The sequence below is a fragment of the Theropithecus gelada genome, chromosome 10 (genome assembly GCF_003255815.1).
Source record: "Theropithecus gelada isolate Dixy chromosome 10, Tgel_1.0, whole genome shotgun sequence".
NCBI classification, from domain to species: Eukaryota; Metazoa; Chordata; class Mammalia; order Primates; family Cercopithecidae; genus Theropithecus; species Theropithecus gelada.
In genome coordinates, this window is record NC_037678.1 from 56,771,628 (window position 1) to 56,796,751 (window position 25,124).

The 25,124-nt window shown below is 53.3% G+C and overlaps 3 protein-coding genes across 15 annotated transcripts; 2 read left to right on the forward strand and 1 right to left on the reverse strand.

Moving 5' to 3' along the window:
* Window positions 1-420: 420 nt before the first annotated feature.
* PLTP (phospholipid transfer protein) lies at window positions 421-14,325 on the forward strand. Of its 10 annotated transcripts, none has more exons than XM_025399091.1 (16): window positions 421-709; window positions 1,326-1,436; window positions 1,531-1,630; window positions 2,684-2,812; window positions 3,082-3,237; window positions 4,848-4,911; window positions 4,997-5,060; window positions 6,379-6,470; window positions 7,620-7,796; window positions 7,879-7,938; window positions 10,479-10,643; window positions 10,745-10,812; window positions 13,204-13,246; window positions 13,387-13,450; window positions 13,534-13,610; window positions 14,014-14,324. In XM_025399091.1, the coding sequence occupies exons 2-16, from the start codon at window positions 1,337-1,339 to the stop codon at window positions 14,134-14,136; spliced, it is 1,482 nt and encodes a 493-aa protein (XP_025254876.1). In that variant the 5' UTR covers window positions 421-709; window positions 1,326-1,336; the 3' UTR covers window positions 14,137-14,324. The 10 variants fall into 10 exon arrangements, with proteins under 10 accessions (XP_025254876.1, XP_025254880.1, XP_025254884.1 ...); XM_025399092.1 differs by having other exon boundaries at window positions 595-713; XM_025399097.1 differs by having other exon boundaries at window positions 595-709; window positions 1,536-1,630.
* CTSA (cathepsin A) lies at window positions 14,257-22,903 on the reverse strand. 3 transcript variants are annotated; one of them, XM_025399100.1, is made up of 15 exons: window positions 21,666-22,903; window positions 21,295-21,476; window positions 21,029-21,140; window positions 20,733-20,783; window positions 20,563-20,649; window positions 20,169-20,324; window positions 19,740-19,831; window positions 18,976-19,060; window positions 18,303-18,394; window positions 18,146-18,224; window positions 17,914-18,053; window positions 16,029-16,104; window positions 15,256-15,345; window positions 14,953-15,057; window positions 14,257-14,694 (listed from the first exon to the last, which is right to left on the reverse strand). In XM_025399100.1, exons 1-15 carry the CDS (start codon window positions 21,717-21,719, stop codon window positions 14,611-14,613), a joined length of 1,485 nt encoding a protein of 494 aa, XP_025254885.1. In that variant the 5' UTR covers window positions 21,720-22,903; the 3' UTR covers window positions 14,257-14,610. The 3 variants fall into 3 exon arrangements, with proteins under 3 accessions (XP_025254885.1, XP_025254887.1, XP_025254886.1); XM_025399102.1 differs by having other exon boundaries at window positions 21,620-22,903; XM_025399101.1 differs by lacking the exon at window positions 20,733-20,783.
* Window positions 21,708-24,894, forward strand: NEURL2 (neuralized E3 ubiquitin protein ligase 2). Of its 2 annotated transcripts, none has more exons than XM_025399105.1 (2): window positions 21,708-22,798; window positions 24,201-24,894. In XM_025399105.1, exons 1-2 carry the CDS (start codon window positions 22,057-22,059, stop codon window positions 24,242-24,244), a joined length of 786 nt encoding a protein of 261 aa, XP_025254890.1. In that variant the 5' UTR covers window positions 21,708-22,056; the 3' UTR covers window positions 24,245-24,894. The 2 variants fall into 2 exon arrangements, with proteins under 2 accessions (XP_025254890.1, XP_025254888.1); XM_025399103.1 differs by having other exon boundaries at window positions 24,215-24,894.
* The last annotated feature ends 230 nt before the right edge of the window (window positions 24,895-25,124 follow it).

The window sequence follows — 25,124 nt, forward strand, 5'->3', positions numbered from 1 at the left end:
AATGGCAGACCTCCCTCTGGAGTGATTTCAGCCGGTGTGGTATGTTCCTGGGCTGACAGCACTTGCCTAGACTTGCTTTTCCAAGTGGGAAAGGTCTCTGGGACCTTAAGGTCCCCAGATGGTGACACAGAGACAAGTAGGGGGGCCCATAGCAAAGCCAGGCAAGGAGGTCCTGAGATGATTGTGGGTGGCAGGGAAGGAAAAAATATTCCTTGACTTTGTGCCTGGACCTGGTTGCAATAAAGGCTCAAGAGGTAGTTCCTATCATCGTGCACATTTCGCTGAAGGAAGAAACTGAGGGTCAGTGACCCAAGTGAAGTGACTTGCCCAAGATCCTGCAGGAAGACATGGGTAATTGTAATTTGAACCGAGGTCCCAGCAAAGCGGGATTGTTGGGGCTGAATGGGAGGGCTCCTGCACTTCCTTCCCTCTCCCTGGGCTTGGGTCCCCCACTTGTCCAGACAGCGGCCGGACTTGTCACGGGGCTCTGTACAGCCTTTTCCACTCTCCTGGCTGCCAGCGTCCCGCCCCGTCCCCTCCCAGCCCCCAAGGGAGGAGGGGAGAGCTGCAGAGAGGAGGAGGAGGGGTCGGGGAGGCCCGGCTTTATAAGGGCGGCTGGAACAGCCCTGCCCGCCAGACCCCGTCGCCCGGATACCTTGAGCTGCCCGCCACCCCACGTGACCGCGCCGCCCCCCAGCTCCACCGCTGAGTGAGTTGGGGCGCGTCCCCATCCCGTCCACAGTCCCTCGCCGAGCCGCGTGGTGCACTGAAGCCGGGGTGGGGAGGAGAGCCGATGAAGGAAAACGCTAACATGGGGGGCTCCAGGCAGACTCTCTAACGGGAGAGATTTAGGACCTGAGGGAGCCGGGAGACCCGGGAGCCCACGGTCTGGTCGGCCACCTCGTCTCCTCCCCGGGCGCGAGGCCTAGGAGACCGCAAGCCACCCTCCAGGAATGCGCGTGCAGTCGTTGCCGTGGCAACGTGCAAGCCTGCGCGAGCCCACCGCTAAAGGAAAGGGGAGGTTGTTGGGGGTGTGGGGGCTGGTCCCCTGGAGGTCCAAACTCATCACGCGGCGGTAGCACGAGGGAACTGGGGACGTCCCCTCCCCCGTGTCCCAAATCCTCTGGGAGCCAGAACGCAAGTCGCATTGCCTCTCTGAGCCTCAGTTTCCACATCTGCCAAATGGAGGCAAGATTATTGGTTCCAAGTTCCCCGAAGAGTTATCTGGAGGGCCACGATCCAGGCTAGTCCCCACTTATGGCTGGACGTCCAAGGAATGGGTTTAAGCGGCTCAGACAACTCCTGCGACCCCACCCCACCCCCAGGCCCGCTCGCCATGGCCCTCTTCGGGGCTCTCTTCCTGGCGCTGCTGGCAGGCGCTCACGCAGAGTTCCCAGGCTGCAAGATCCGCGTCACCTCCAAGGCGCTGGAGCTGGGTAAGGCGCAGGGGCAGACAGGGACGGACGGGAGCGGACGGGGTTGGGGTCGCCCCAGTGGGCACGGGAGCTAAGGATTTCGCTGCTGCCTCAGTGAAGCAAGAGGGACTGCGCTTTCTGGAACAAGAGCTGGAGACCATCACCATTCCGGACCTGCGGGGCAAAGAAGGCCACTTCTACTACAACATCTCTGAGTAAGTGGGGGGCGGGGCCTCGCGATCCGGGGCGGGGCCTTCGGCGGTGGAGGCGGGGCCCAAGAAATCTCGGGGTCTCGGGAGACTGGAGGCTGAGTGGGAGGGGGCGTGGCCAAATCGATGAGGCACGACTTAAGAAACCGGATGGGGCCGAAAAGATAAAGGCCAAGCCAGCCATCATAGGCGGGACCGGGCAGATGGGCGTGGCTTTGAAAACGTCGAGGGGGCCAGGAAGGAAGCAGGACCGGTAGATGTGAGGCGTGGCCGAAGAGCACCAGAAAGGTGGAGTCAAGGAACTTGCCAATAGATGAGAGTGGAGTCTTGGGCACCGGGTGGAGATAATGGGAGGGGTGGGGGAACTGAAGACTCTTAAGTATGGTTTAGGATGAGGGCGGAGCTTAGGTGATGGAGGCAAAGTGAATGGACTCTATTAAAAGTCCGGGTGAGGGAACCCCAGGGTGTGGGAGGGGAGGGGGTGCAAGCAAACAAGACTTTTTTTTTTTCTCTCTGAGAGGGAGTCTTGCTCTGTTGCCCAGGCTGGAGTGCAGTGGTGCGATCTTGGCTCACTGCGACTTCTGCATCCCCAGCTCAAGTGATTCTCCTGCCTTGGCCTCCCAAGTAGCTATGACTACAGGCGCGTGCCACCACGCTCTGCTAAGTTTTGTATTTTTAGTAAAGACAGGGGTTTCACTATGTTGGCTAGACTTTCGAACTCCTGACCTCAAGTGATTTGCCCGCCTTGGCCTCCCAAAGTGCTGGGATTACAGGCATGAGCCACCACGCCCGGCAAACAAACAAACACAAGACTTCTAAGTGATGGGGTGAAGCTCCCTTTTAACACCTGCGTCAGGAAGACCTCATCTCTCTCAGCCACCCAAGTTCAACTTTGAGCCACCCAAGTCTAAGTTGGGTACTTGAGGGACAATGGAAGAATTCATTCTACCCATTCCTGCTTCCCCAGACCTGGACTTGAAAGGGGAGCAGACAAATTTCCTGTGGTTGGGGGGAGTTCCCTCTTCTTGGCCCTGGATCTGACCCTGAGGCCTCCCGTAGGGTGAAGGTCACAGAGCTGCAGCTGACATCTTCCGAGCTCGATTTCCAGCCACAGCAGGAGCTGATGCTACAAATCACCAACGCCTCCTTGGGGCTGCGCTTCCGGAGACAGCTGCTCTACTGGTTCTTGTAAGGACCCAGCACCTTCAGGGGAGTGGAGAGTTGGTAGGGAGGGCTGGAAGTGCTGTGGGGCTGTAGGCAGCCCCCTTAGCCTTCCTGAGTTTAAGTTTCTTCATCTGTATAATGGGGACAAGCATACCCATTTCATAAGAGTTGATAGGAGGGTTTGGTAGGATGTGTGGAAGGAAGTGAAACCTTATTAGGAGGTATCATGATGCAAGGGGCACTGAAGACTCAACTGAGCTCCTACCTGGAGTGAATATTAACCCCCTTGGCAGCTATGATGGTGGCTACATCAACGCCTCAGCTGAGGGTGTGTCCATCCGCACTGGTCTGGAGCTCTCCCGGGATCCTGCTGGACGGATGAAAGTGTCCAATGTCTCCTGCCAGGCCTCTGTCTCCAGAATGCACGTGGCCTTCGGGGGAACCTTCAAGTAAGCCCCAGCCCCAACCCCAGCTTACCCCTTTTGAGCCCCACAGCTCATCTGCCTAGCACAATGCAAAGTGCACAGGCTTGGGAATCAGACCAACTGTGTCCAAAGCTCAGCTCTGTCACTTCCTGGCTGTGTGAACTTGGCCACATCGCTGAAGCTCGGTGCCTCAATATCCTCATTAGTAACATGGGGATAATGATAAAGCCTATTTTATAAGGTCATTGCCAGGATTATTTGTGTTGGTATATGTAAAAATATTTAGAACAAGGCTGGGTACGGTGGCTCACGCCTGTAATCCCAGCAATTTGGGAGGTCAAGGCAGGCGAGTCATGAGGTCAACAGATCGACGCCATCCTGGCCAACATGGTGAAACCCTGTCTCTACTAAAAATACAAAAATTAGCTGAGTGTGGTGGCACATGCCTGTAGTCCCAGCTGCATGGGAGGCTGAGGTAGGAGAATCGCTTGAACCCGGGAGGCGGAGGTTGCAGTGAGCCGAGATTGTGCTACTGCACTCTGGCCTGGCGACAGAGCAAGACTCCATCTCAAAAAAAAAAAAAAAAATTTTAGAACAGCACCTGGCATATGATAAATGCATATTTAAGTGCTGGCCACTTAGATAAGAGTAATTGTGAGGACTAATATGCACAGCTGGCCATGTACTGGATTCTCAATAATTGGTGTCTCTAAATAATAATAACAAAAATAATACTTTTTTTTTTTGAGATGGAGTCTTGTTCTGTCACCAGGCTAGAGTGCAGTGGCACAATCTCGGCTCACTGCAACCTCCGCCTCCCGGGTTCAAGTGATTCTCCTGCCTAAGCCTCCCAAGTAGCTGGGACTACAGGCATGCGCCACCATGCCCAGCTACTTTTTTTGTATTTTTAGTAGAGACAGGGTTTTGCCATATTGGCCAAGTTGGTCTCAAACTCCTGACCTCAGGTGGTCCGCCTGCCTCGGCCTACCAAAGTGCTGGGATTACAGGTGTGAGCCACTGTGCCTGGCCTATTTTTTAATTTTTGCCGCTGAGAAGGGGATACTGTTCTTGTTCTGGAAGACAGTTGGGGAAAGAAGATGATGGATTATTGCCTGGTGTTGGTATACTGTCAGTACTATTTATTCATCAAAGTGTATGCCAGGCCCTGAGGATGCAGGAAGAAGCTCAGAGCCTATCTGGAATAAAAAGCATTTGTTATCAGGGCCTGGAGAGAAGGACTAAGAAAGTGCTTTGGGGATTCAGAGGAGAGGAATCTGGGAAGACTGCCTGGAAGAGGAAGCATCTGAGCTCAGATGGGGAAATACAGGGTAGGAACGCAGAGGGTAGAAGGGTTGTAAGCGGATCAGTAAGCAGATGGATGTGGGGATGCTCAGAGCGGGTTTGAGGCAATGTGGGTGGATTCATTTGGCTGATGGGACCAGCGGGAGGTCTTGAGAATTATGCTGGAGAGGGAATTCGGGCCTGGTTCTTGGAAAACCTATGTGGAGGACCTGTTATTCAGGCTGATGCTGAGGAATCCCACTGCCACTATTTCCCTGGTCTCTGATTTCTCCTGGACCTGGACTGGGGTGGAGGCAGGTTCTGGGCTCACCCGGCCTCTCCTTTCCTCACAGGAAGGTGTATGATTTTCTCTCCACGTTCATCACCTCAGGGATGCGCTTCCTCCTCAACCAGCAGGTGTGGGCAGTGACAGGTCGCAGGGTGGCAAGGGTGGGCCTGGTCTCACTTTGAGAAGGCCCTGACTCTGGCTCCCACCTCGCAGATCTGCCCCGTACTCTACCACGCAGGGACGGTCTTGCTCAACGCCCTCCTGGACACCGTGCCTGGTGAGTTGGTTGGGGGTGAGGCCAGGTGTGCAGCTGTCATGCAGCACCTCAGAGCAGGCCCCTTCCAAGCCCTGCTGTCGAACAGTCCTGGGTTCAAATGTGGCCCCTGGAGCTGACTTGCTGTGTGATTTTGGGTAAAGTGCTCATTTCTCTCTGGGCAAAGTGCTTGTTTCCTCACTTGCCTGGCAGCGCTTCCTCCTGGAGTTACTGTGAGGATTATCTGAGAGAATAGTTGTCAAGGTCCTCATTATGTGCGTGCTAATCACTGGCGTCCCATTTGTCTTCATCACCTAGCACCTAATAGGTGCTCAATTAACATGAATACATTAATTCCCTTTTTCTCTTTTTTTTTTTTTTTTTTTTGATATGGAGTCTCACTCTGTTGCCAGGCTGGAGTCCAGTGGCGTGATCTCAGCTCACTGCAGTCTCCACCTCCCGGGTTCAAGCGATTCCCCTGCCTCGGCATCCCGAGTAGCTGGGACTACAGGCGTGTACCACCATGCCCGACTAAGTTTTTGTATTTTAGTAGAGACAGGGTTTCACCACGTTGGCCGGGATGGTCTCAATCTCCTGACCTCGTGATCCGCCCACCTTGGCCTCCCAAAGTGCTGGGATTACAGGCATGAGCCACTGTGCCTGGCCATGAATTCCCTTTTTCTAAGCCATGACCTCTGTCTACTGTGGGGCAAAGTTATTGTCCCATCACACCCAACACACAGGCAGGGGAAGAGAAGGAGGAGGTAGGAGAAACCAAGGGAAAGGAACCCCATGCCATCTTTTTTTTCTTTCTTTTTTTTTTTTTTGAGATGGAGTCTCACTCTGTCACCCAGGCTGGAGTACAGTGGTGCAATTCTGGCTCCCTGCAACCTCCACCTCCCAGATTCAAGCGATTCTCCTGCCTCAGCCTCCCGAGTAGCTGGGATTACAGGCGCCCACCACCACGCCCAGCTAATTTTTGTATTTTTAGTAGAGACGGGGTTTCACCATGGTGGACCAGGCTGGTCTCGAACGCCTGACCTCAGGTGATCTGCCTGCCGTGGCCTCCCTAAGTGCTGGGATTACAGGTGTGAGCCACTGTGCGCGGCGCCCCCAGTGATTTGATGAAACCTCTGTGGTAGTAGTAATAATAATAACTAACATTAATGGGCACTTACTACACAGCAGGCCCTAAGTGCTTTCCACATAAAATTAATTTGACCCTCCTGACAACCCTGCGAGGGATGTATCCTCATTTTATGGGTGGGACTCTGAGCCTGGAGAGGTTAAGCACCTTGTCCCACATCACACAGCTGTGAGTGACTTGAGCCTCTTCCTGCAGTGCGCAGTTCTGTGGACGAGCTTGTTGGCATTGACTATTCCCTCATGAAGGATCCTGTGGCTTCCACCAGCAACCTGGACATGGACTTCCGGGTGAGCTGCTCGGGCTGGTGTATGACCTCTGACCTCCTAACAGGACCTCTTTCTCCGCTAAGTTGTGAGATTTTACTTCCTAAAGCACAGCTCTGATGAGGCCACTCTCATTGCTGAGAATGCTATGGCTCCCTGTTACTACAGAATTAGGTTCAGCCTCCTGGGTCTGGTATTTGAGCCCTGTTAATCTTACCTGGCCCCACCTTTTATATCTCATCCTGTTTCTTTGCAGCTGCTCTTTCCCAAATTGGACCCTCGCTTCCCACCTCAGGGCCTTTGCTCATGCACGGTCTTTCCCCAACTCCCCTGAAGGAGCTGGACACAAATTTCTACACAAATCATCTCATTTCATTCTCTCACAACCCTGTGAGTCAGGTACTAACATCATCCTCATTTTAGGAATGTGGAGACTTACTTATAGAGGTGACATCACTTGCCCAAGGCCACATAGCTAGTGTGTAGCCACTACCTTTGGTCTCCCAGAGTAGTATAGCAGTTTCAGAGTGCAGACTTGGGAGCTAGAATCAGTCGGGTGCAGTGGCTCATGCCTGTAATCCCAATACTTTGGGAGACCCAGGCCAGAGGATCGCTTGAGCCCAGGAGTTTGAGACCAGCTGGGGCATCATAGTGAGACCTCCTTCTCTACAAAAAGAAAAAGAATGCCTGAAGTTCAAATCCTAGCTCTGCCACTGACTAGCTGCATGGCCCTAAGCATAACTTTTCAGTTGGCCAGTTTCCTAACACGTAAATGGAAATAATCTAGTAAGAAAGCACACGTAGTTAATGCAGAGTAAAGGAGTTGATCTATGTGAAGAGCTTACAGTACTTGGCACAGAAGCATGAGTATGCACACTATATGTAAATAGTAGCTGTTGTTACTGCCTCTGGCTTTCAAGACCCACTCAGATGCCACCTCTTCCATGAAACCTTTCCTGACCCTCCCTCTTCCAGTGTGACAGGCTTGCCCCCTGATAGCAGGTGTCCTCCTTTCAATGCCTTTTAAGAGATGTGCTTGTGAGTGCCCCAAGAACAGCAGCTGGGTTCCCACTGTCTCCCCACAGTGCCTAGCACAGGGCTGGGAGACACCTGCTGTCAGTCCAGGTGCCAGGCCAGTCTGCCTTGACCCTGACCGTGAATGCCCCACCCCAGGGGGCCTTCTTCCCCCTGACCGAGAGGAACTGGAGCCTCCCCAACCGGGCGGTGGAGCCCCAGCTGCAGGAGGAGGAGCGGATGGTGTATGTGGCCTTCTCTGAGTTCTTCTTCGATTCTGCCATGGAGAGCTACTTCCGGGCGGGGGCGCTGCAACTGTCGCTGGTGGGGGACAAGGTATGCCAGGGCCTGTGTGTGGGATGGGCAAAAGAGGGTCTGTGACAGAGCTCACTCCCTCACTCCTGATTCCCCTGTTCAGGTGCCCCATGACCTGGACATACTGCTGAGGGCCACCTACTTTGGGAGCATTGTCCTGCTGGTGAGTGCTGGCGGGGGACCGGGATAGGGCCACCTGCACACCAGTGAGACCAGGGAGGGGTACAGGCGGGGCCCCCAGTGGCAGCCACTCAGACAGGGCTCTGGCCTCTTGTCTTTGGCCAGTCGCCCTCGCCTTGTCATGGCTGTTCCGTCTGTGAAGGAGGCTTCCCCTTCCTGCTCCTTCCTGTCCTATCTCCTTCGCAGAGCTGCTGTGAGGATTAGCGAGAACCCACGCTTTGCAAGTGTGAGGGCTTTAATAATAATTAACATATACTATTGTTTATTTGTGTATTGGGGAGGAGAGTGTTACACATTTTATTTATTTATTTTTTTGAGACAGAGTCTCACTTTGTCATCCAAGTTGGAATGCAGTGGCACAATCTAGGCTCACTGCAACCTCTGCCTCCCAGGGCTCAAGCTGTTCTCCTGCTTCAGCCTCTTGACTAGCTGGAATTACAGGCTTGTGCTACCACGCCCCACTAATTTTTAAAATTTTGTTGAGACAGCGTTTCATCATGTTGCTCAGGCTGGTCTTGAACTCCTGGGCTCAAGTGGTCACCCATCTTGGCCTCCCAAAGTGCTGGGATTACAGGTGTGAGCCACTGCGCCCAGCAAAATTACAAATTTTAGAAGAAATAATTCAGTCATTATCATCATCAAATTCATGGCTAAGAAATTAAGGGCAGGGTCTCTATTGTCAGACTGCCTGGGCTTCAAGCCTAGTTCTGAAACTGAATGACTGCATAACCTCTACAAGTTACTTAACCTCTCTGTGCCTCAATTTTCCCATCTCAAAAATGGGGATATGGCTGGGCATGATGGCTTATGCCTATACTCTGAGCACTTTGAGAGGTCAAGGTAGGAAAATTGCTTGAGCCCAGGAGTTTGAGACCAGCCTGGGCAACATAGTGAGACCCTGTCTCTATTGAAGAATAAATTTTTAGTCAGATCTTTTTTTTTTGGGTCGGGGGACAGAGTCGCACTCTGTCACCCAGGCTGGAGTGCAGTGGCACAATCTTGGCTCACTGCAACCTCTGCCTCCTGGGTTCAAGCAATTCTCTGCCATGACACCCAGCCTGAAAAATAAATTTGTAAAAAATAAACAACAACAACAAAATTGGCAGTAATATCTGCCTCACGTGGTTATTATGAGTTTTTTTTTTGTTTTTTTTTTGTTTTTTTTGGTGAAATGGAGTCTCTCTCTGTCACCCAGGCTGGAGTGCAATGGCGTGATCTCAGCTCACTGCAAGCTCCACCTCCCGGGTTCACGCCATTCTCCTGCCTCAGCCTCCCCAGTAGCTGGGACTACAGGCGCCTGCCACCGTGCCTGGCTAATTTTTTGTATTTTTAGTAGAGATGGGGTTTCACCGTGGTCTTGATCTCCTGACCTTGTGATCTGCCCACCTCGGCCTCCCAAAGTGCTGGTATTACAGGCGTGAGCCACCGTGCCTGGTCCTTATGAGGTTTAAAGGAGCCAACACATATACAGTGTTTAGAATCATGTTTGGTGAAGATTAGGCAAGTTGCATCTTATAGTATTCCTTCACTGCCTATAGAAGAAAGCACAGCAGTCTAGAGAAAGAAGATATGGCCAGGCATGGTGGCTCACGCCTGTAATCCCAACATTCTGGGAGGCTGAAGCCGGCAGATCGCTTGAGCCCAGGAGTTTGAGACCAGCATGGGCAACATGGCCAAACCCCATCTCTACAAAAAAACGAAAGCAAAAACAAAAACAAAATACAAATACAAAAATAAGCCTGGCATGGTGGCATGAACCTGTGGTCTCAGCTGTTCAGGAGGCTGATGTGGCAGGACCACTTGAGCTGAGGAGGTTGAGGCTGCAGTGAGCCATGATCATGGCACTGCACTCCAGCCTGGGCGACAGAGACTCTGTCTCAAAAAAAAGAAAAAGAAAGGAGAGAGAGAGCAAAAATATGGCAAGTGGTCTGGGCATGGTGGCTCATGCCTGTAATCCCAACACTTTGGGAGGCCGAAGTGGGCGAATCACCTGAAGTCAGGAGTTCGAGACCAGCCTGGCCAACATGGTGAAACCCCGTTTCTACTAAAAATACAAAACTTAGCCGGGCATGGCGGCAGGTGCCTGTAATCCCAGCTACTTGGGAGACTGAGGCGGGAGAATCGCCTGAACCTGGGAGACAGAGTTGCAGTGAGCCGATATTGTGCCACTGCACTCCAGCCTGGGCAACAGAGTGAGACTCCATATCCAAAACAGAAGACATGGCAAGGGGCTGAGATACTAATGCAAAAAGGACATCCACGAAGAGTCTGGATTGGCGATGGACCTGAATATTGAGATGTATTTAGGAAGCAGAAAGAGAAGAATACATTGCTGTTTCTTTGTGTGGCAATGGCATGAAGGCTAGATGCAGATTTGAGGGTTTTGGAAGCCAGAACTGTCTCTGTATTTGCAATATGAGAGTCCCCAGAGGCAGAAGCTGCACCTGCCTTCGTCCTCTTCTTCCCTGGGGGCTCCACAGGAAATGGCAGGGACTTGACCCACCCCTGCTGCTCATCCCCCAGAGCCCAGCAGTGATTGACTCCCCACTGAAGCTGGAGCTGCGGGTCCTGGCCCCACCACGCTGCACCATCAAGCCCTCTGGCACCACCGTCTCTGTCACTGCTAGCGTCACCATCGCCCTGGTCCCACCCGACAAGCCTGAGGTCCAGCTGTCCAGCATGACTATGGTATGGGTCCTGGAGTGGGGGCTGCTAGCTGGGGGTCAGGGAAAAATTGACTGTGGGTTACTGACCTTCTGGGTAACATCCTCCTCCCCATGTTCCTGCAGGACGCCCGTCTCAGCGCCAAGATGGCTCTCCGGGGGAAGGCCCTGCGCACACAGCTGGACCTGCGCAGGTATGCAGGCACACCTCCCTGCACCTCAGTGTCTTGAGGACAATCACACCTGTCCACAGGGATGTTGAGTTAAAATTCGTTCATACCTGTAAGTCACTGAGAGCTGGGGTCTATCTTTGTTAATGCATGCTAAAGTGCTTTGGTAAAATCTAACTCCTCTGCATTCTCACATGTCCCAGAGGCAGGCAGGGCAGGTATTATGAGAGATGAACAAATGGGTCCAGCAATGTTAAATAACATGCCCACAGTCACACAGCAAAGATCAGAACATGGGTTTTGACAAAAACCTCCGCACAACACGGCTTTGTGACCTTGAGGCCATTTTATCTTTCTTTTTAAAAAATGTTATTATTCTTTTTTTTTTTTTTTTGAGGAGTTTCGCTCTTGTTGCCCAGGCTGGAGTGCAATAGCGTGATCTTGGCTCACTGCAACCTCCGCCTCCCAGGTTTAGGCAATTCTCCTGCCTCCGCTTCCTGAGTAGCTGGGATTACAAGTGTGCGCCACCACGCCCGGCTAATTTTTGCATTTTTAGTAGAGATGGGGTTTCATCATGTTGGTCAGGCTGGTCTCGAACTCCTGACCTTAGGTGATTCACCTGCCCCGGCCTCCCAAAGTGCTGGGATTATAGGTATGAGCCACTGCGCTCAGCCTTATTTTATTTTTATTGTATTTATTTATTTTTGAGACAGAGTCTCACTCTGTTGCCCAGGCTGGAGTGCAGTAATGCAATAATAGCTCACTGCAGCCTTGACCTCCTGGGTTCAAGTAATCCTCCAGCCTCAGCCTCCCGAGTAACTGGGACTACATGCATGCACCACCATGGCTGACTATTTTATTTTTTGTAGAGACAGGGTCTCACTTTGTTGCCCAGGCTGGTCTCCAATTCTTGGGGCTCAAGTGATTGTCCCACCTCAGCCTCCCAAAGTGCTGGGATTATAGCCATGAGCCACCGCACCCAGCCCATTTTGTCTTTCTAGGCCTCATTTTCTCCATGTGTTTAATACAGGTAAAAGTAGCATCTGCCTTCTAGGGCTGTGCTGTCCAATATGGTAGATACTAACCACATGTGACTATTTACATTTAAATTAATTATAATTAAAGTTTTTCAGTTGTACCAAGCCACATTTCATTAGCCACATGTGGCTAGTGACTACCACAGTGGACAATGCAGATACAAAACATTTTATAGAAAATCTGACTGGACAGTGCTGTTCTAAGGTTAAAGGAGGTAATGTAGGTTAGGACCCTAGATTTTAGAGGCAAGTTCTGACACTTCCCAGCTGTGTGACTTCAGGCAAATTACGTAACCTTGTGGGGCCTCATTTTCCTCATCTATAAAGTACAAATCGTAATAGTGCCCACTCCTTAGGCTTGTTATGAGGACTGAACCAGTTGGTACTGTATTTTAAAACAGTTTACTAATATTACCTTTTTTTTTTTTTTTTTTTTTTGAGACACAGTCTCGCTCTGTCGCCCAGGCTGGAGTGCAGTGGTGCAATCTCGGCTCACTACAAGCTCCGCCTCCCGGGTTCACGCCATTCTCCTGCCTCAGCCTCCCGAGTAGCTGGGACTACAGGCGCCCACCACCACACCCGGCTAATTTTTGTTGTATTTTTTAGTAGAGACAGGGTTTCACTATGTTAGCCAGGATGGTCTTGATCTCCTGACCTTGTGATCCACCCGCCTCGGCCTCCCAAAATGCTGGGATTACAGGCACGAGCCACCGCGCCCAACCTACTAATATTAACTTTTTAAACACGTTGGCTGGGTGCAGTGGCTCACACCTGTGATCTCAACACTTTGGGAGACCAAGGCAGGTAGATCACTTGAGGCCAGGAGTTCGATACCAGCCGGAGCTACAAAGTGAGATCCCGTCTCCACAAAAAAATTTACAAGTTAGCCATTCATGGTGATGCACGCCTGCGGTCCCAGCTACTTGGGAGCCTGAGGTGGGAGGCTGACTTGAGCCCTGGAGGTCAAAGCCACTGCGAGTTAAATTGCACCACTGCCCTCCAGCCTGGGCAACACAGTGAGACGCTGTCTCAAAAATAAATAAAAAGAAAAAAAGAAAATAAATACGCTTAGTGTCTGACGGGAACTAAGCAATGTGAGTTTTGTTACATAAAATAAATAACACCTGCAAAGCTACCAGCAGAAGTCTGGCACATTAGAAGTGCTCAATAAATAAAAAGTAGCAGCCTTGGAGAAAAGGAGACCCAAGTGGCAGCCATAACTGGCCCGAGGATACTTGGAAAGTTGTAGCACCTGGAAAGGTGCCTACGTGGGGCATCTGAGCCTGCAACTCAGGCACCTCTGGCAGGTAGGCCTGGGTGGTCTGAGGAAGGGGAGCTTCCAGGCTTCCTGCCCACAGGGCTCCTTTCTCTCCCGCAGGTTCCGAATCTATTCCAACCATTCTGCACTGGAGTCGCTGGCTGTGAGTGGGGAAGGGTGGGTGGGCTGGGCTGGGTTCGTGAGATCCTGATCCTCACCATTCCCTCCTCATATAACTGCTCACCCATGGGCAACTAAACCCACCCCTGACTGGCTGCCCTGTTTCCCCCCTTGCCCCCCCAGCTGATCCCCTTACAGGCCCCTCTGAAGACCATGTTGCAGATCGGGGTGATGCCCATGCTCAACGGTAAGGCTGGGGTGTGAGGACGGAGGAAGAAAGGAGGGGTGAACTGGGCGGGCCCAGACTGAGCGGGGTGCTCCCACCCACAGAGCGGACCTGGCGTGGGGTGCAGATCCCACTACCTGAGGGCATCAACTTTGTGCGTGAAGTGGTGACGAACCATGCGGTGAGTGGGGGCAGGATGGGGAAGGAGGGCAGGGCCTTCCCCTCTCTCTGTAGTTCCCCAGTGCCCTCCACTACCTGACCCCAGCTCCCCCATTACCAGCCGTCCCCTCCCGTTTTAATCTTAGACTCCTAAAAGCCTTTGCACACACAGTGACTTCTCCTTGGAGCACTCTTCTCCCATCCCAATACCTACTAATCGTTCAGGTCTTAGCTCAGAGGTCACCTTCTCCAAGAAGCCCTCCTTGACACCCATAGTCTACACTCCTACAACCTCATTTGAGCACCTTGACATGGAATTATCCATTAGATTGAGTCCCTGAAAGACAAAGACTCTGTCTCTTGATCTCTAAACGCTGGCCTCAGTAACTGAATGAATAAATGAGGCTCCCCTGTCCCCCACACAGGGCTTCCTCACCATCGGGGCTGATCTCCACTTTGCCAAAGGGCTGCGAGAGGTGATTGAGAAGAACCGGCCTGCCGACATCGGGGCGTCCACTGCCCCCCCACCCTCCACAGCTGCTGTGTGAGCCCCCAACCCCCACGCTGGCAGCTGTCATTCAGGACTCCAACCCCTCTCAGCCCCTCTTTTCCCACATTCATAGCCTGTAGTGCCCCCTCTAACCCCCAGTGCCACAGAGAAGACGGGGTTTGAAGCTGTACCCAATTTAATTCCATAATCAGTCAATCCATCAATTACAGTCCGTCCACCACCTCCCTGTGGGCTGTCCTGAGCTCTGTTGGGTTCCTGGGATGGGATCAGTGCATCGTAAAGGGCATTCTTTAAGCAGAGAGGGGGCCAGGCCACCCCATTCAGGAACTGTTATGGGAATAAAGTGCTCACTTGCCCCCAGGCTGTCTGTGGGAGACCCTGGCCCAGTCTGGGATGCACAGGGCTGTGGGAAGCGGGCAGTCCTGAAGGCAGAACCTGGCCTGTAGGGGCACTCCTAGCAGGAGTGGCTGGGAGGGGCTGCATCAGGCCGTGGAGCTGGTTGCTGTGGTCCTCAGTATGGCTGCTTGTTCAGGAAGCGGGAGAACATGGTGAAGGCAGCGAGGGGCTTGTCGGTGGGAACCATGTGGCCGGCGCCCTGAGGAGCAATGTTCGTGAGCTCCTGACCCCCACCATTCCCTCCTCCCCATATAACTGCTCACCCGTGGGGAATTCCTTCATCCCAAGCCCTTTATTCTTCCCAGAACCCTCCCCACCCCTCTCCAAAAAAGCTTGCCCATACAGGGGCCAGATAGTGACCCATGACCCAGCCTAAAAGGCAGCCGGAGGGAAAGGACGGGTGGGTCCTGCTCCTTCGCCTCCGGCCCAGTTATCCCTCAGCAGGGCCAGTCCCTACCTTGATCGTGAGAAAGGCGATGTGGGAGAACTCCTTCACAAAGCCGGCAATCTGCTCCCCGCTGTCCCCATACTTCACTAACCAGGGCCGGCGCTGCACCTCCATCTGCCCCATCAGAAAAGACATCAGCCTACAGCAGCTGCATCCTTGCTCACAGCTACCAGCAAGACCTTAGGGCTGGGAATTCCTCCACACTTGCCCTCTGTGGACCAGAGCCAGGTAGCCAGCCAGCCACTCCCAGGCATACCCGCCCCTGATCCTCCACAGCAGCCCCTATCCCAGGGCCAGGAATCTCTGTCTTACCTTCTGGTTGAGGGAATCCACAAACCACTCATCCCCCATGAAATTGCAGGCCATGTCTACATCTCCATTATATAACAGGATCTGGTATTTCTAAAGCAGAACGGGGTGAGAATGAGTGGTGTGGAAGAAGCCTAGGCCTTAGCCCTTCCCTAGTTCAAGGCCTACCCCTCAGGGAATTCAAGGGGCTGAGCTAGATAGCACGAACCAGGGAATTCTCATGTTTTCTGATGACTTACTGCATGTCCAGTATTCTACTAAATGTTTTACCTATGAGGTAGATATCATTGTCTACCATTATCCCCATTTTACAGATGGGGAACCTGAGGCTCATATTTAAGAAATTTGCCCAAGATTATGTGTCTAGTACAGGGACTTGCACCCAGGCCATGTGACTCCAGAGCCCATGCTATGAACTACTGTGCTGGACAGAACCTGGTCCTAACCTGGCTCTGCCAGTGCCTCCTATATCACCTTGGACAAGGTCTGCTCCCACCCTGGACCTCAGCTAGCCCATTTTTGGCATGAATGAAGCTCTTCTCACCCTTAAGGCTCCTTGGCTGATCCAGACCACTTGGCCTCCTATAGCAGTGCAGCATGGGTGGGGACAAACCCAGGTTCAAATTCTGACCCCACCAATCACAGTACCCTGGGCTTCACCTTTTGGAGTTTCAGCTTCCCTTGTCCTGACAGGAAGTCTAAAGGGCCCCCAGCTTGCTGTGCTACTCTGGGGTCCTAAGGCTGCTGGTGGATCCAGCTGTGCTGTCCCCACTCACCTGTGAGCTAAGCAGCTTCAGATACTGGGAGTTCATGCTTCGGTAGAGACGGCGGTACTGTAAGTTTACCAGAAAGCTGCCGGGAACATACGCGCAGGCCCCAGGAAGACCAGGTAGGGGCAAAAAGTAGTCAACAGATCAGACCTTCTCTCCTATCTCCAAGCTCCAACCCAGAAAGCAGACAGCTGGGTTCCACTCCTCTTTTTGGGGGGCCACCTCTCTAGGACTGACCTGGATGATGGGCTGGGATTCAGAGAGCCTCAACTCATCCCCATTTAGAAATGTACAGGGATGCCAGGTGCGGTGGCTCACACCTGTAATCCCAGCACTTTGGGAGACCGAGGTGAGTGGATCACGAGGCCAGGAGTTCGCGACCAGCCTGACCAACATGGTGAAACCCCATCTCTACTAAAAAAAAATACAAAAATTAGCCAGGCATGGTGGTACATGCCTGTAATCCCAGCTACTCAGAAGGCTGAAGCAGGGAGGCGGGAGGCAGAGGTTGCAGTGAGCAAGATTGCACCACTGCACTCCAGCCTGGGCAATAGAGTAAGACTCCATCTCAAAAAACAAAAAAACAAAAAAACAAAAAAACACCTACAGGGACACGTTTTGGTTGTTACAGGGACTGGGATGCATCTGGCATTTAGTGTCTAGGGGCCAGCAGGTGTGAGAGTCACAACATATAACAAGGTAGAGTGTGAGCACTGACCAATCAAAATGGACCTGAGCAGCCCCAGATGGGCCCAGTGTCACCCTTTTACTTGCGGTGGCGGGGGGCTCACAGGAGATTGGACATGGAAGTAATAGTTTGTTGTTGTTGTTGTTTGAGATGGAGTTTCACTCTTGTTGCCCAGGCTGGAGTGCAGTAGCATGATCTTGGCTCACTGTGACCTCCACCTCCCGGGTTCAAGTGATTCTCCTCCCTCAGCCTCCTGAATAGCTAGGATTACAGGCACCCACCACCACACCTGACTAATTGTGTATTTTTAGTAGAGATGGGGTTTTACCATGTTGGCCAGGCTGGTCTCGAACTCCTGACGTCAGGTGATCCGCCCACCTCAGCCTCCCAGAGTGCTGGGATAACAGGCATGAGCCACTGCGCCAGGTCAGAAGTAATAGTTATTAACCAATGTGGTGGCTGGGTGGGTAATCTCAGCACTTTGGGAGGCCAAGGAGGGAGGATTGCTTGAGACCAAGAGTTCAAGACCAACCTGGACAACATAGTGAGACCCTGTCTCTACAAAAAATTTTTTTAAAAATTAGCCAGGAATGGTGGCATGTGCCTGTAGACCCAGCTACTCAGGAGACTAAGGTCGGAGGATCGCTTGAGCTAGGAGGTTGAGGCTGTAGTGAACTGTGAAACAACAACCAATGTGGCTATGTAATGAATTGGGGCTGGGTGGGGTGGCTCAAGCCTGTAATGCCAGTACTTTGGGAGGCTGAGGTGGGCGGATCACTTGAGCCCCAGAGTTCAAAACCAGCCTGGGCAATATGGTAAAACACCATCTCTACAAAAAAATACAAACATTAGCTGGGGGTGGTGGTGTGCGTCTGTAGTCCCAGCTACTGAGGAGGTGGGAGGATTACTTGAGCCCATGAGTTCGAGGCTGCAGTGAGCTGTGATCACGCCACTGCACTCCAGCCTAGGTGACAGAGTCTCAAACAAAAACATTTAAATTTTGTCTCAAACAAAAACATTTAAAATTTAAAAAAGAAAAAAGAATTGGCTGTCAATCCACTGAGGGGTCAGGGATGGATGTTAAACATCCTGTACAGCTCATCTCATCAAGAAACCCTACACAGAAGATCCCTGGGAACCTGCTGATGCCCACAAGCCCCAGCAACCCACCACCCCAAGTCACAGGTGGCCACAGAGCCTCACTTGCACATGTCCCATTGCGGCAGCTGTTCCGGGATGTGGAGGGCCTTCCGCACGTACGGGTTGTTGAGGTAGGTGGAAGCAGCTGTCGTGTTGGTGCAGGGGGGGTCCATGCGCACTTTGTCCCCTGAGCGCAGCAATGCCTGGAGGGCACACACAGAGGGTCAGGGCCTCTGCTTCCCTGCCCCTGCCCCTGTCCCCACCTCACCAGGAGGAAGCCCACGCCCTTGCACACCTGATGCCATGTCCGCTTGAGTGGCAGGCGAGTGAAGATGTTGCCCAAATCCTGGACCACAACAGTGTCCTTCTCATACCTGCATGTGAGGTGGGGGGATGGGTGGAGCCTCCAGATGGGGCTGGGGTTGGCCCCAGGGGCACCCAGCAGCACCTACCTAAAATGGCTGGGCACCCCTCCAGCACAAGGGGCATAGAGGTTGTAGATGTTGAGGCCAGAGTTGCCCACGATGCGGGCCACTTCCTGAAGCTGCAATGATACACCGAGCCACCATGCTTTACAGATCCCTAGCCTCTCCACAACCCCACCAAGTTGTCCCAAGATTTATTGCTCTTGAATTTCACCTCTTCACCCACTTTTTTTTCACAGGTAGGGAAACTGAGGCTCAGTGGCAGGAATCTTCCCAGCCCTAGGTCCAAATCCTAGCATCACTGCCTCCCAACACTGACTTCAGACAGTGATTTCAAAATTCATGGCCCTCAGGTTTCCTTATCTGGAAAATGTGGGTAGTACGATCTCATTTGAGGGGGAATCTTGAAGCTTAAGTAATCTACATAGACACAGTTCAGCACAGTGCCCGCCACACTGCAGGTGTTTGATAAATGTGAAGAAGTCCTTTCTCCCTCACACAGGTTATGGGATTTGCCGCCATAGGAGGTGGTGGTGGGAATACACACTTAGACACATGTCCCAGAGAACACTAAATTGCTTAAAGGTGCAAGAAGGCAATGAGGGATGGAGAACAAGGAGTCCCCAAGGAGGGAATGTGGTCCCATTCTTGGGATTAGGGATGGGAGGGCTGATGATGCGGAGTGACGGCAGAACCTCACATTGGTCACGCATTCCGGGTCTTTGTTGTCATAGAAGTTACACTTGTTTTGAGAGCAGCAGTGGGTCTGGAGAGAAGACCAAAGCCTGTAGGAGATGAGAGTGAAAAGTGCATCAGCCTCTGGTGGGAAGAGGAGGGCAGAGGAGGCGAGCATACCCCCACCTCCCACCAACCTCCCTGACCCTAGGAGACTAGGAAAGGTATCACAGGGTGTGGTCTGCACGTCACCTAAGCTAGCTCCCAAAGAGGTGCCCCAGGGTCATACAGAAAGGCCTCCTTAGTTCCTTTAAAATCTGATCTCTGGCTGGGCGCCGTGGCTCACGCCTGTAATCCCAGCACTTTGGGAAGCCAAGGCGGGCAGATCATTTGAGGCCACGAGTTCGCGTCTAGCCTGGCCAACACAGCAAAATCCCATCTCTACTAAAAATACAAAAAAATTAAGCAGGTGTGGTGGTACGTGCCTGTAGTCCCAGCTGCTTGGGATGCTGAGGCACAAGAATTGCTTGAACCTGGGAGGTGGAAGTTACAGTGAGCTAAGATCGCGCCACTGCACTCCAGCCTGGATGACAAAGTGAGACTCTGTCTCAAAAAAAAAAAGAAAAAAAAGAAAAATCTGATCTCTATTCTTTGGCCTTTCAGCACTGTGTTCTTTCTGCAACCCACCTGCTGCTCATAAACCTGGGCTGGGCCTGTCATATCATGTGCCTGGAGGACAGACTCGAGATCATGTGACCCTAGAGATTGCCCAATTGCCCTATCCCATACCTGTTCCCCAGAAGGCCATGGTAGTAGGCAAAGTAGACCAGGGAGTTGTCATTCTGCTCATAGGAGGAGAGTCCATTGCCCACAGCCAGCCCCTGTGAAACACCCAGGGCGCTCAGCTCATGTGGAGGGCGAAGAGGAGGAGCCTCCCTCACCCTAACACCCAGACCTTCAGCAATCCGGAAGCTGAAACCCAGGGTGTTTTATGGGGGCGGTTGGGTGTGGGAGGTCACTCAATGCAAAGCACAGAGCTGGCAGCCTGACAGATGAGTTTCCTGTTGTGGGAGGCACACTAGACAGACCTAGGGCAGCTGGTGGTGGGGAGGGTATGCAGGGAGCTGGGTTGGATGGGGCTGTTGACCAGTCTGACCTTGCTAACTGCAAGGCCACAGCCTCAAGGTGCCTCCCTTCCCTCCTGCAGCTGCCCTGCACCTGAAGGTTCATGCTGGGGTCCTGCATGACCAGCACGGCCAGGGTGGGGATGTAGATGCCAGCATAGCTCTCCCCGGTCAGGAAAAGTTTGTTGTTCTTGTACTCCGGAAAGAGGTGGAAGAAATCTTGAAGGGCCTCAAAATTGCTCTGGGCGACCTGGGGATGGGAGAGCAAGACAGAGGGAATCAGGAAGCTTTGGTATTTGAACTGGAAAGAACTTCAGAGATAATGACATCAACCCACCCTGTTTGTGTAAGAGGAAGTGACTGGCCACCATACCACAAGCATATGACAGAGCGAAAAGTGGACTCCAAGGCCATGCTCTCTCTCCCAGCATCATGCCATGGATGGAGGACTGGGGAGCCTGGGGCAGATGGGCAGGCACCGGACTCACCTCAGTGTCATTAGTTGCATAAAACTTGTCATCGGAGTAGGAGAAGCCCACCCCAGCTGGGGACTCCAGATATAACACATTAGCAATCTAGAAGGGAGGGAAAAATTAGTCAACTGCCACTCCATCCAAGTGCCCAGACACCCCCACAGGACCCACAGCTCCAGCTATACCAGATTCCAAGAATAGGGGTTGTACTCCAGGGTGACACCATCTGGCTGGACCTGAGGAGGAAAGAGATGGCTGAGTAAGTCCCAAGGGCCAGCTGGGTGGAGGGAAAGGGCCACCGTGAGAGGCACTTTACGTGTGGGCAAAACCCCTGAGAGGTACAAGCAGCAAAGCCAATGGCATAGAGGAAAATCCCAAGACTTAGAAGGAAGGAAACTTTCTGGAAAATCACAAAGTCCGTTTCTCCCTTTCCCCAGCCTTTTGCTTTAGGAACTGTGCTTTACCCCTGCTGTCCACTCACCAGGAAAGGGCCATGCTCTGTGAGGAGCCCATCTAGGGAGCTGCAGCCGGGACCCCCATTGAGCCAAAGCACCACAGGGCTGTTCTCGGGATCCTTCTGGGACTCCACAAACCTGGGAAGGGGTGTCAGGGCAGTGTTGGTGCAGTTGTAGGGGTCCTTTCCAGCCCTCCCGGCTCCCAGGCGTCTTCAGGGGTCTGCAGAACTACCCCCCACCCCTCATCCGTCATCTCTCCTCCCAGTCCCGCCCGGGAGGCAGGGCGGCAGACCAGTAGTGGAGGTGCTTGGAGCCGGAGCCTTTGAGGTAGCCGGAGTACTGGCGGAAGGACGGCTGCTTGGCCAGCCCGGGGAGGCGTTGGATCTCGTCCTGGTCCGGGGCTGCCTCGCCTCGGGGCGCCCAGGACACTAGCAGCAGCAGCAGGAACAGCAGCGGCGGCGCGGCTCGGATCATCTACGGGAGGCAGAAGAGGGGCTGTTGCCTCACTCCTCAGCGCTTCCGTGAAGCAGCACCCGGGGAGGAGCTGGCGGCGCCTCCGCGAGGGAAGCCCCGGCCCCAGCGCCAGCTCCCACCCTCAAGCCTCCTCTACCGCGCACCGATCCCGGGCTCGGGGATCCCCTCCAGCCTCCGGTGCCAGCTCACCTCTGCTCCCCAGTGTCCTTGCTCTCCAGGAGGCGCCCGGGGACTGGAAGTCATGTGTACTCCGAGTCACGTGAACTCCGGCGCCACGTGACAGTCTTCCCCCCGCCCCTTCTTTGGTCCCTACCGGCCTGGGGGGCGGTGGCGGTCAATGCCGGGTCAAGGTCCGCGGGCCTCGCGGATCGTAGCCCGGGCGCACGCGATCAGATGATCCGGGTGTGGATGGCCAAGTTCTAGGAGGGATGGCTGAGCAAGCGGCGCTAGGACCCCCGGGCAGAGGCTCGGGGAAGGGAGGCAGGGGGGAAATGCCTTACAAGGTCCCCTTGCGGTCACCATCTGAGCCCGCCGCCCAAAATAGCCCCCGGCGCCCGCCAGCCTGCCTTATGGCCGAGAGATGGCTGCTGCCTCCGAGCCCGTGGATTCGGGTGCACTCTGGGGACCTGCGCGCCCGGAGCCCCCTCCCACCCGCTTCCATTGGGTGCACGGTGACAACATCCGCGTGGACCCCTCTGGGATGCGGGCCACACGCGTGGAGAGCTTCGCCCACGGCGTGTGCTTCAGCCGTGAGCCCCTGGCCCCGGGCCAGGTCTTCCTGGTCGAGATCGAAGAGAAAGAGCTGGGCTGGTGCGGACATCTGCGTCTCGGTCTGACGGCGCTGGACCCCGCCAGTCTGGCCCCCGTTCCCGAGTTTTCTCTGCCCGACCTAGTCAACCTGGGCCACACCTGGGTCTTCGCCATCACGCGCCACCACAACCGCGTGCCCCGGGAGGGCCGCCCGGAGGCCGAGGCAGCGGCCCCCAGCCGACCTCCAACCCTCCTGGTGGAACCGTATCTGCGCATTGAGCAGTTTCGCATTCCCCGGGACCGCCTGGTGGGCCGCAGTCGGCCAGGGCTCTACAGCCATCTCTTGGACCAGCTCTATGAGCTGAACGTGCTGCCTCCGACGGCGCGCCGTAGCCGCCTGGGCGTCCTCTTCTGCCCGCGCCCCGATGGCACGGCCGACATGCACATCATCATCAACGGCGAGGACATGGGCCCCAGCGCCCGGGGGCTGCCAGCTGCGCAGCCCCTCTACGCGGTGGTGGACGTGTTTGCTTCCACCAAGAGCGTGCGCCTTGTCCAGCTCGAGTATGGCTGTAGGTATCCCTGGGCAGCGACCCCTCCTGGCGCAATGTGGGGACAGGAATCTGCTAGGGCTCCTAGTCAGTGTGCTAGGCCTCCGTCTGTCCAGCACTAGTTTAAGAGTGGGAGAATCTAGCTTCAAATTACACTTCTGCTTGTGATCTTGCACAAGCCTCTACCTGGTTTTGGGCCTTGGTACCCATCTTGGCTGATGGATTAAGATGCCCTACAAGTTCGCTTTTAGTTTTGAGAATGTTTCCTGTATTCACCTAGGGCAGGGATTCTAAACTGATTTTAGATATTAGGGGCCTCTTTGAGAATTGTTTGCCCTTTTCTTAGAAACATGCTTGGCCGGGCATGGTGGCTCACACCTGTAATCCCAGCACTTTGGGAGGCCGAGGCAGGCGGATCATTTGAGGCCAGGAGTTTGAGACCAGCCTGGCCAACATGGTGAAAGTCTGTCTCTACTAAAAATACAAAAATTAGCTGGGTGTAGTGGCATGTGCCTATAATCCCAGCTATTCGGGAGGCTGAGGCAGAGAATCACTTGAACCTGAGAGGTGGAGGTTGCAATGAGCCGAGATCTCACCAGTGCACTCCAGCCTAGGCAACAGAGTGAGACTCTGAAAAAGAAAAAAAAAAAAGAAAGAAAGAAAGGAAGAGAGAGAGAGAGAAGGCAGGCAGGCAAGGAAGGGAAGGGAAGGGGAGGGGAGGGGAGGGGAGGGGAGGGAAGCGAAGCTCAAGCCTGGGCAACCAAGTGAGACCCCTTCTGTACAAAAAATTAAATAATTATCTGGGCATGGTGGTGCATGCCTGTAGTCCCAGCTATTTGGGAGGCTAAAGCAGGAGGATCGCTTGAGCCCAAGAATTGAAGGCTGCACTTCACTGACCACTGCACTTCAGCCTGGGTGACAGAGCAAGACCCTCTCTCTTTAAATAAAAAAAAGAAAAGAAAGAAACACGCTTATAGACTTGGGCATATTGGCTTCGAGGAAAAACAAACCCCAGACTGAGAGCTTTTTAATGCTGAGGTATGATTCATTATACCCCTGGTAAGCATTGTAGTTATACCTCTGATCACATTTCATGAATTCAGTGCACCAGAACCCTCTTTGTGCCAGGCCTGTACTGGAGGCTGCAGTTGCACAGGCAAATCAGACACTACTCCTGCCCCCAGAAGCTGCTAAGTGAACGAGGATGGGATTGTGCTGTGTTATGATATAAACAGGGTTGCAGCTTTGTGATAGCCCTTGGGAAGAGGTGCTTCTCTCAGCCCCATGAACAGCTCCATGAAGCAGGCTGGGCCCAGAGAGCAGTAAGGACTTGCCCACATTTAATGGCAAAGTGAGGACCATGACCTAGATCTTCTGGGTCTTGGCCTCAGACCCACCCTCCAGTTCAGTTTGCCTTTCACAGTCTTCTTCCCACAGTGCCGTCCCTGCAGACGCTGTGCCGCCTAGTGATACAGAGAAGCATGGTGCACCGGCTGGCCATTGATGGGCTCCACCTGCCCAAAGAACTTAAGGATTTCTGCAAGTATGAGTGAAGACCCACAGCGCACCGAAGCAGAGCTGCATCCTGGGGCCTCAGACCTGTGGCTGGCTGGTCTGAAGTTGGCCATATTGCTGCCAACCAGGACCAGAAATAAACAGCCAATGCTGACATCTTGATCATTGGAAGGTCTCCTTGTCCTCCAGCCTAGGAGAGGCACTTCGTTTAGAATCACTGCAGGTCAGCAGGTCGGAGCAAGAGAGCAGGGGTTCCTAGGCTGGCTGCTTGTTAGAGTCATCTTAGGATACGTAAAGAGGGCTGGTGTCCCACATCCCATCCCTAGGGATTTGTATTTGATTTGTTGGGAAATTAGGCCTAGACATTGTTTTTTGTAAAAGCTTCTCAAGAGATTCTCATGTACAGCCAGGGTTGAGAAGTATGTCCCTAGAATAGAGGTTCCAACTTTGTCATATATTATAATCACTTGAGGAACTTTGAAAAATACCAATACCTGGCCTGTAATCCCAGCACTTTGGGAGGCCGAGGCGGGCGGATCACTTGAGGTCAGGAGTTTGAGACCAGCCTGGCCAACATGGTGAAACCCTGTCTCTACTAAAAATACAAAAGTTAGCCAGGCATGGTGGTGGGTGCCTGTAGTCCCAGCTACTTGGGAGGCTGAGGTAGGAAAATCACATGAACCCAGGAGGCAGAGGTTGCAGTGAGCTGAGGTCTTGCCATTGCACTCCAGCCTTCCAGCCATGGTGACAAAGTGAGACTCCATCTCAAAAAAAAGAAAAAGAAAAATACTAATACTGGGTCTGACCCCAAGTCTTACTCTACAAGGCACAA

Excerpts from the sequence above, each read along its gene's own strand:
- PLTP (XM_025399089.1), top strand. The coding sequence starts at position 1,277 with ATGGGTTTAAGCGGCTCAGACAACTCCTGCGACCCCACCCCACCCCCA. Across the intron at positions 2,813-3,081 it reads CAGCTGCTCTACTGGTTCTT|CTATGATGGTGGCTACATCA; the intron begins GTAAGGACCCAG and ends CCCCCTTGGCAG. Across the intron at positions 4,912-4,996 it reads GCTTCCTCCTCAACCAGCAG|ATCTGCCCCGTACTCTACCA; the intron begins GTGTGGGCAGTG and ends CCCACCTCGCAG.
- CTSA (XM_025399100.1), bottom strand. The coding sequence starts at position 21,719 with ATGACTTCCAGTCCCCGGGCGCCTCCTGGAGAGCAAGGACACTGGGGA. Across the intron at positions 21,477-21,665 it reads AAGGACACTGGGGAGCAGAG|ATGATCCGAGCCGCGCCGCC; the intron begins GTGAGCTGGCAC and ends TGCCTCCCGTAG. Across the intron at positions 15,346-16,028 it reads TGAAGCTGCTTAGCTCACAG|AAATACCAGATCCTGTTATA; the intron begins GTGAGTGGGGAC and ends GTTCTGCTTTAG.
- NEURL2 (XM_025399103.1), top strand. The coding sequence starts at position 22,057 with ATGGCTGCTGCCTCCGAGCCCGTGGATTCGGGTGCACTCTGGGGACCT. Across the intron at positions 22,799-24,214 it reads TGTCCAGCTCGAGTATGGCT|TGCCGTCCCTGCAGACGCTG; the intron begins GTAGGTATCCCT and ends TTCTTCCCACAG.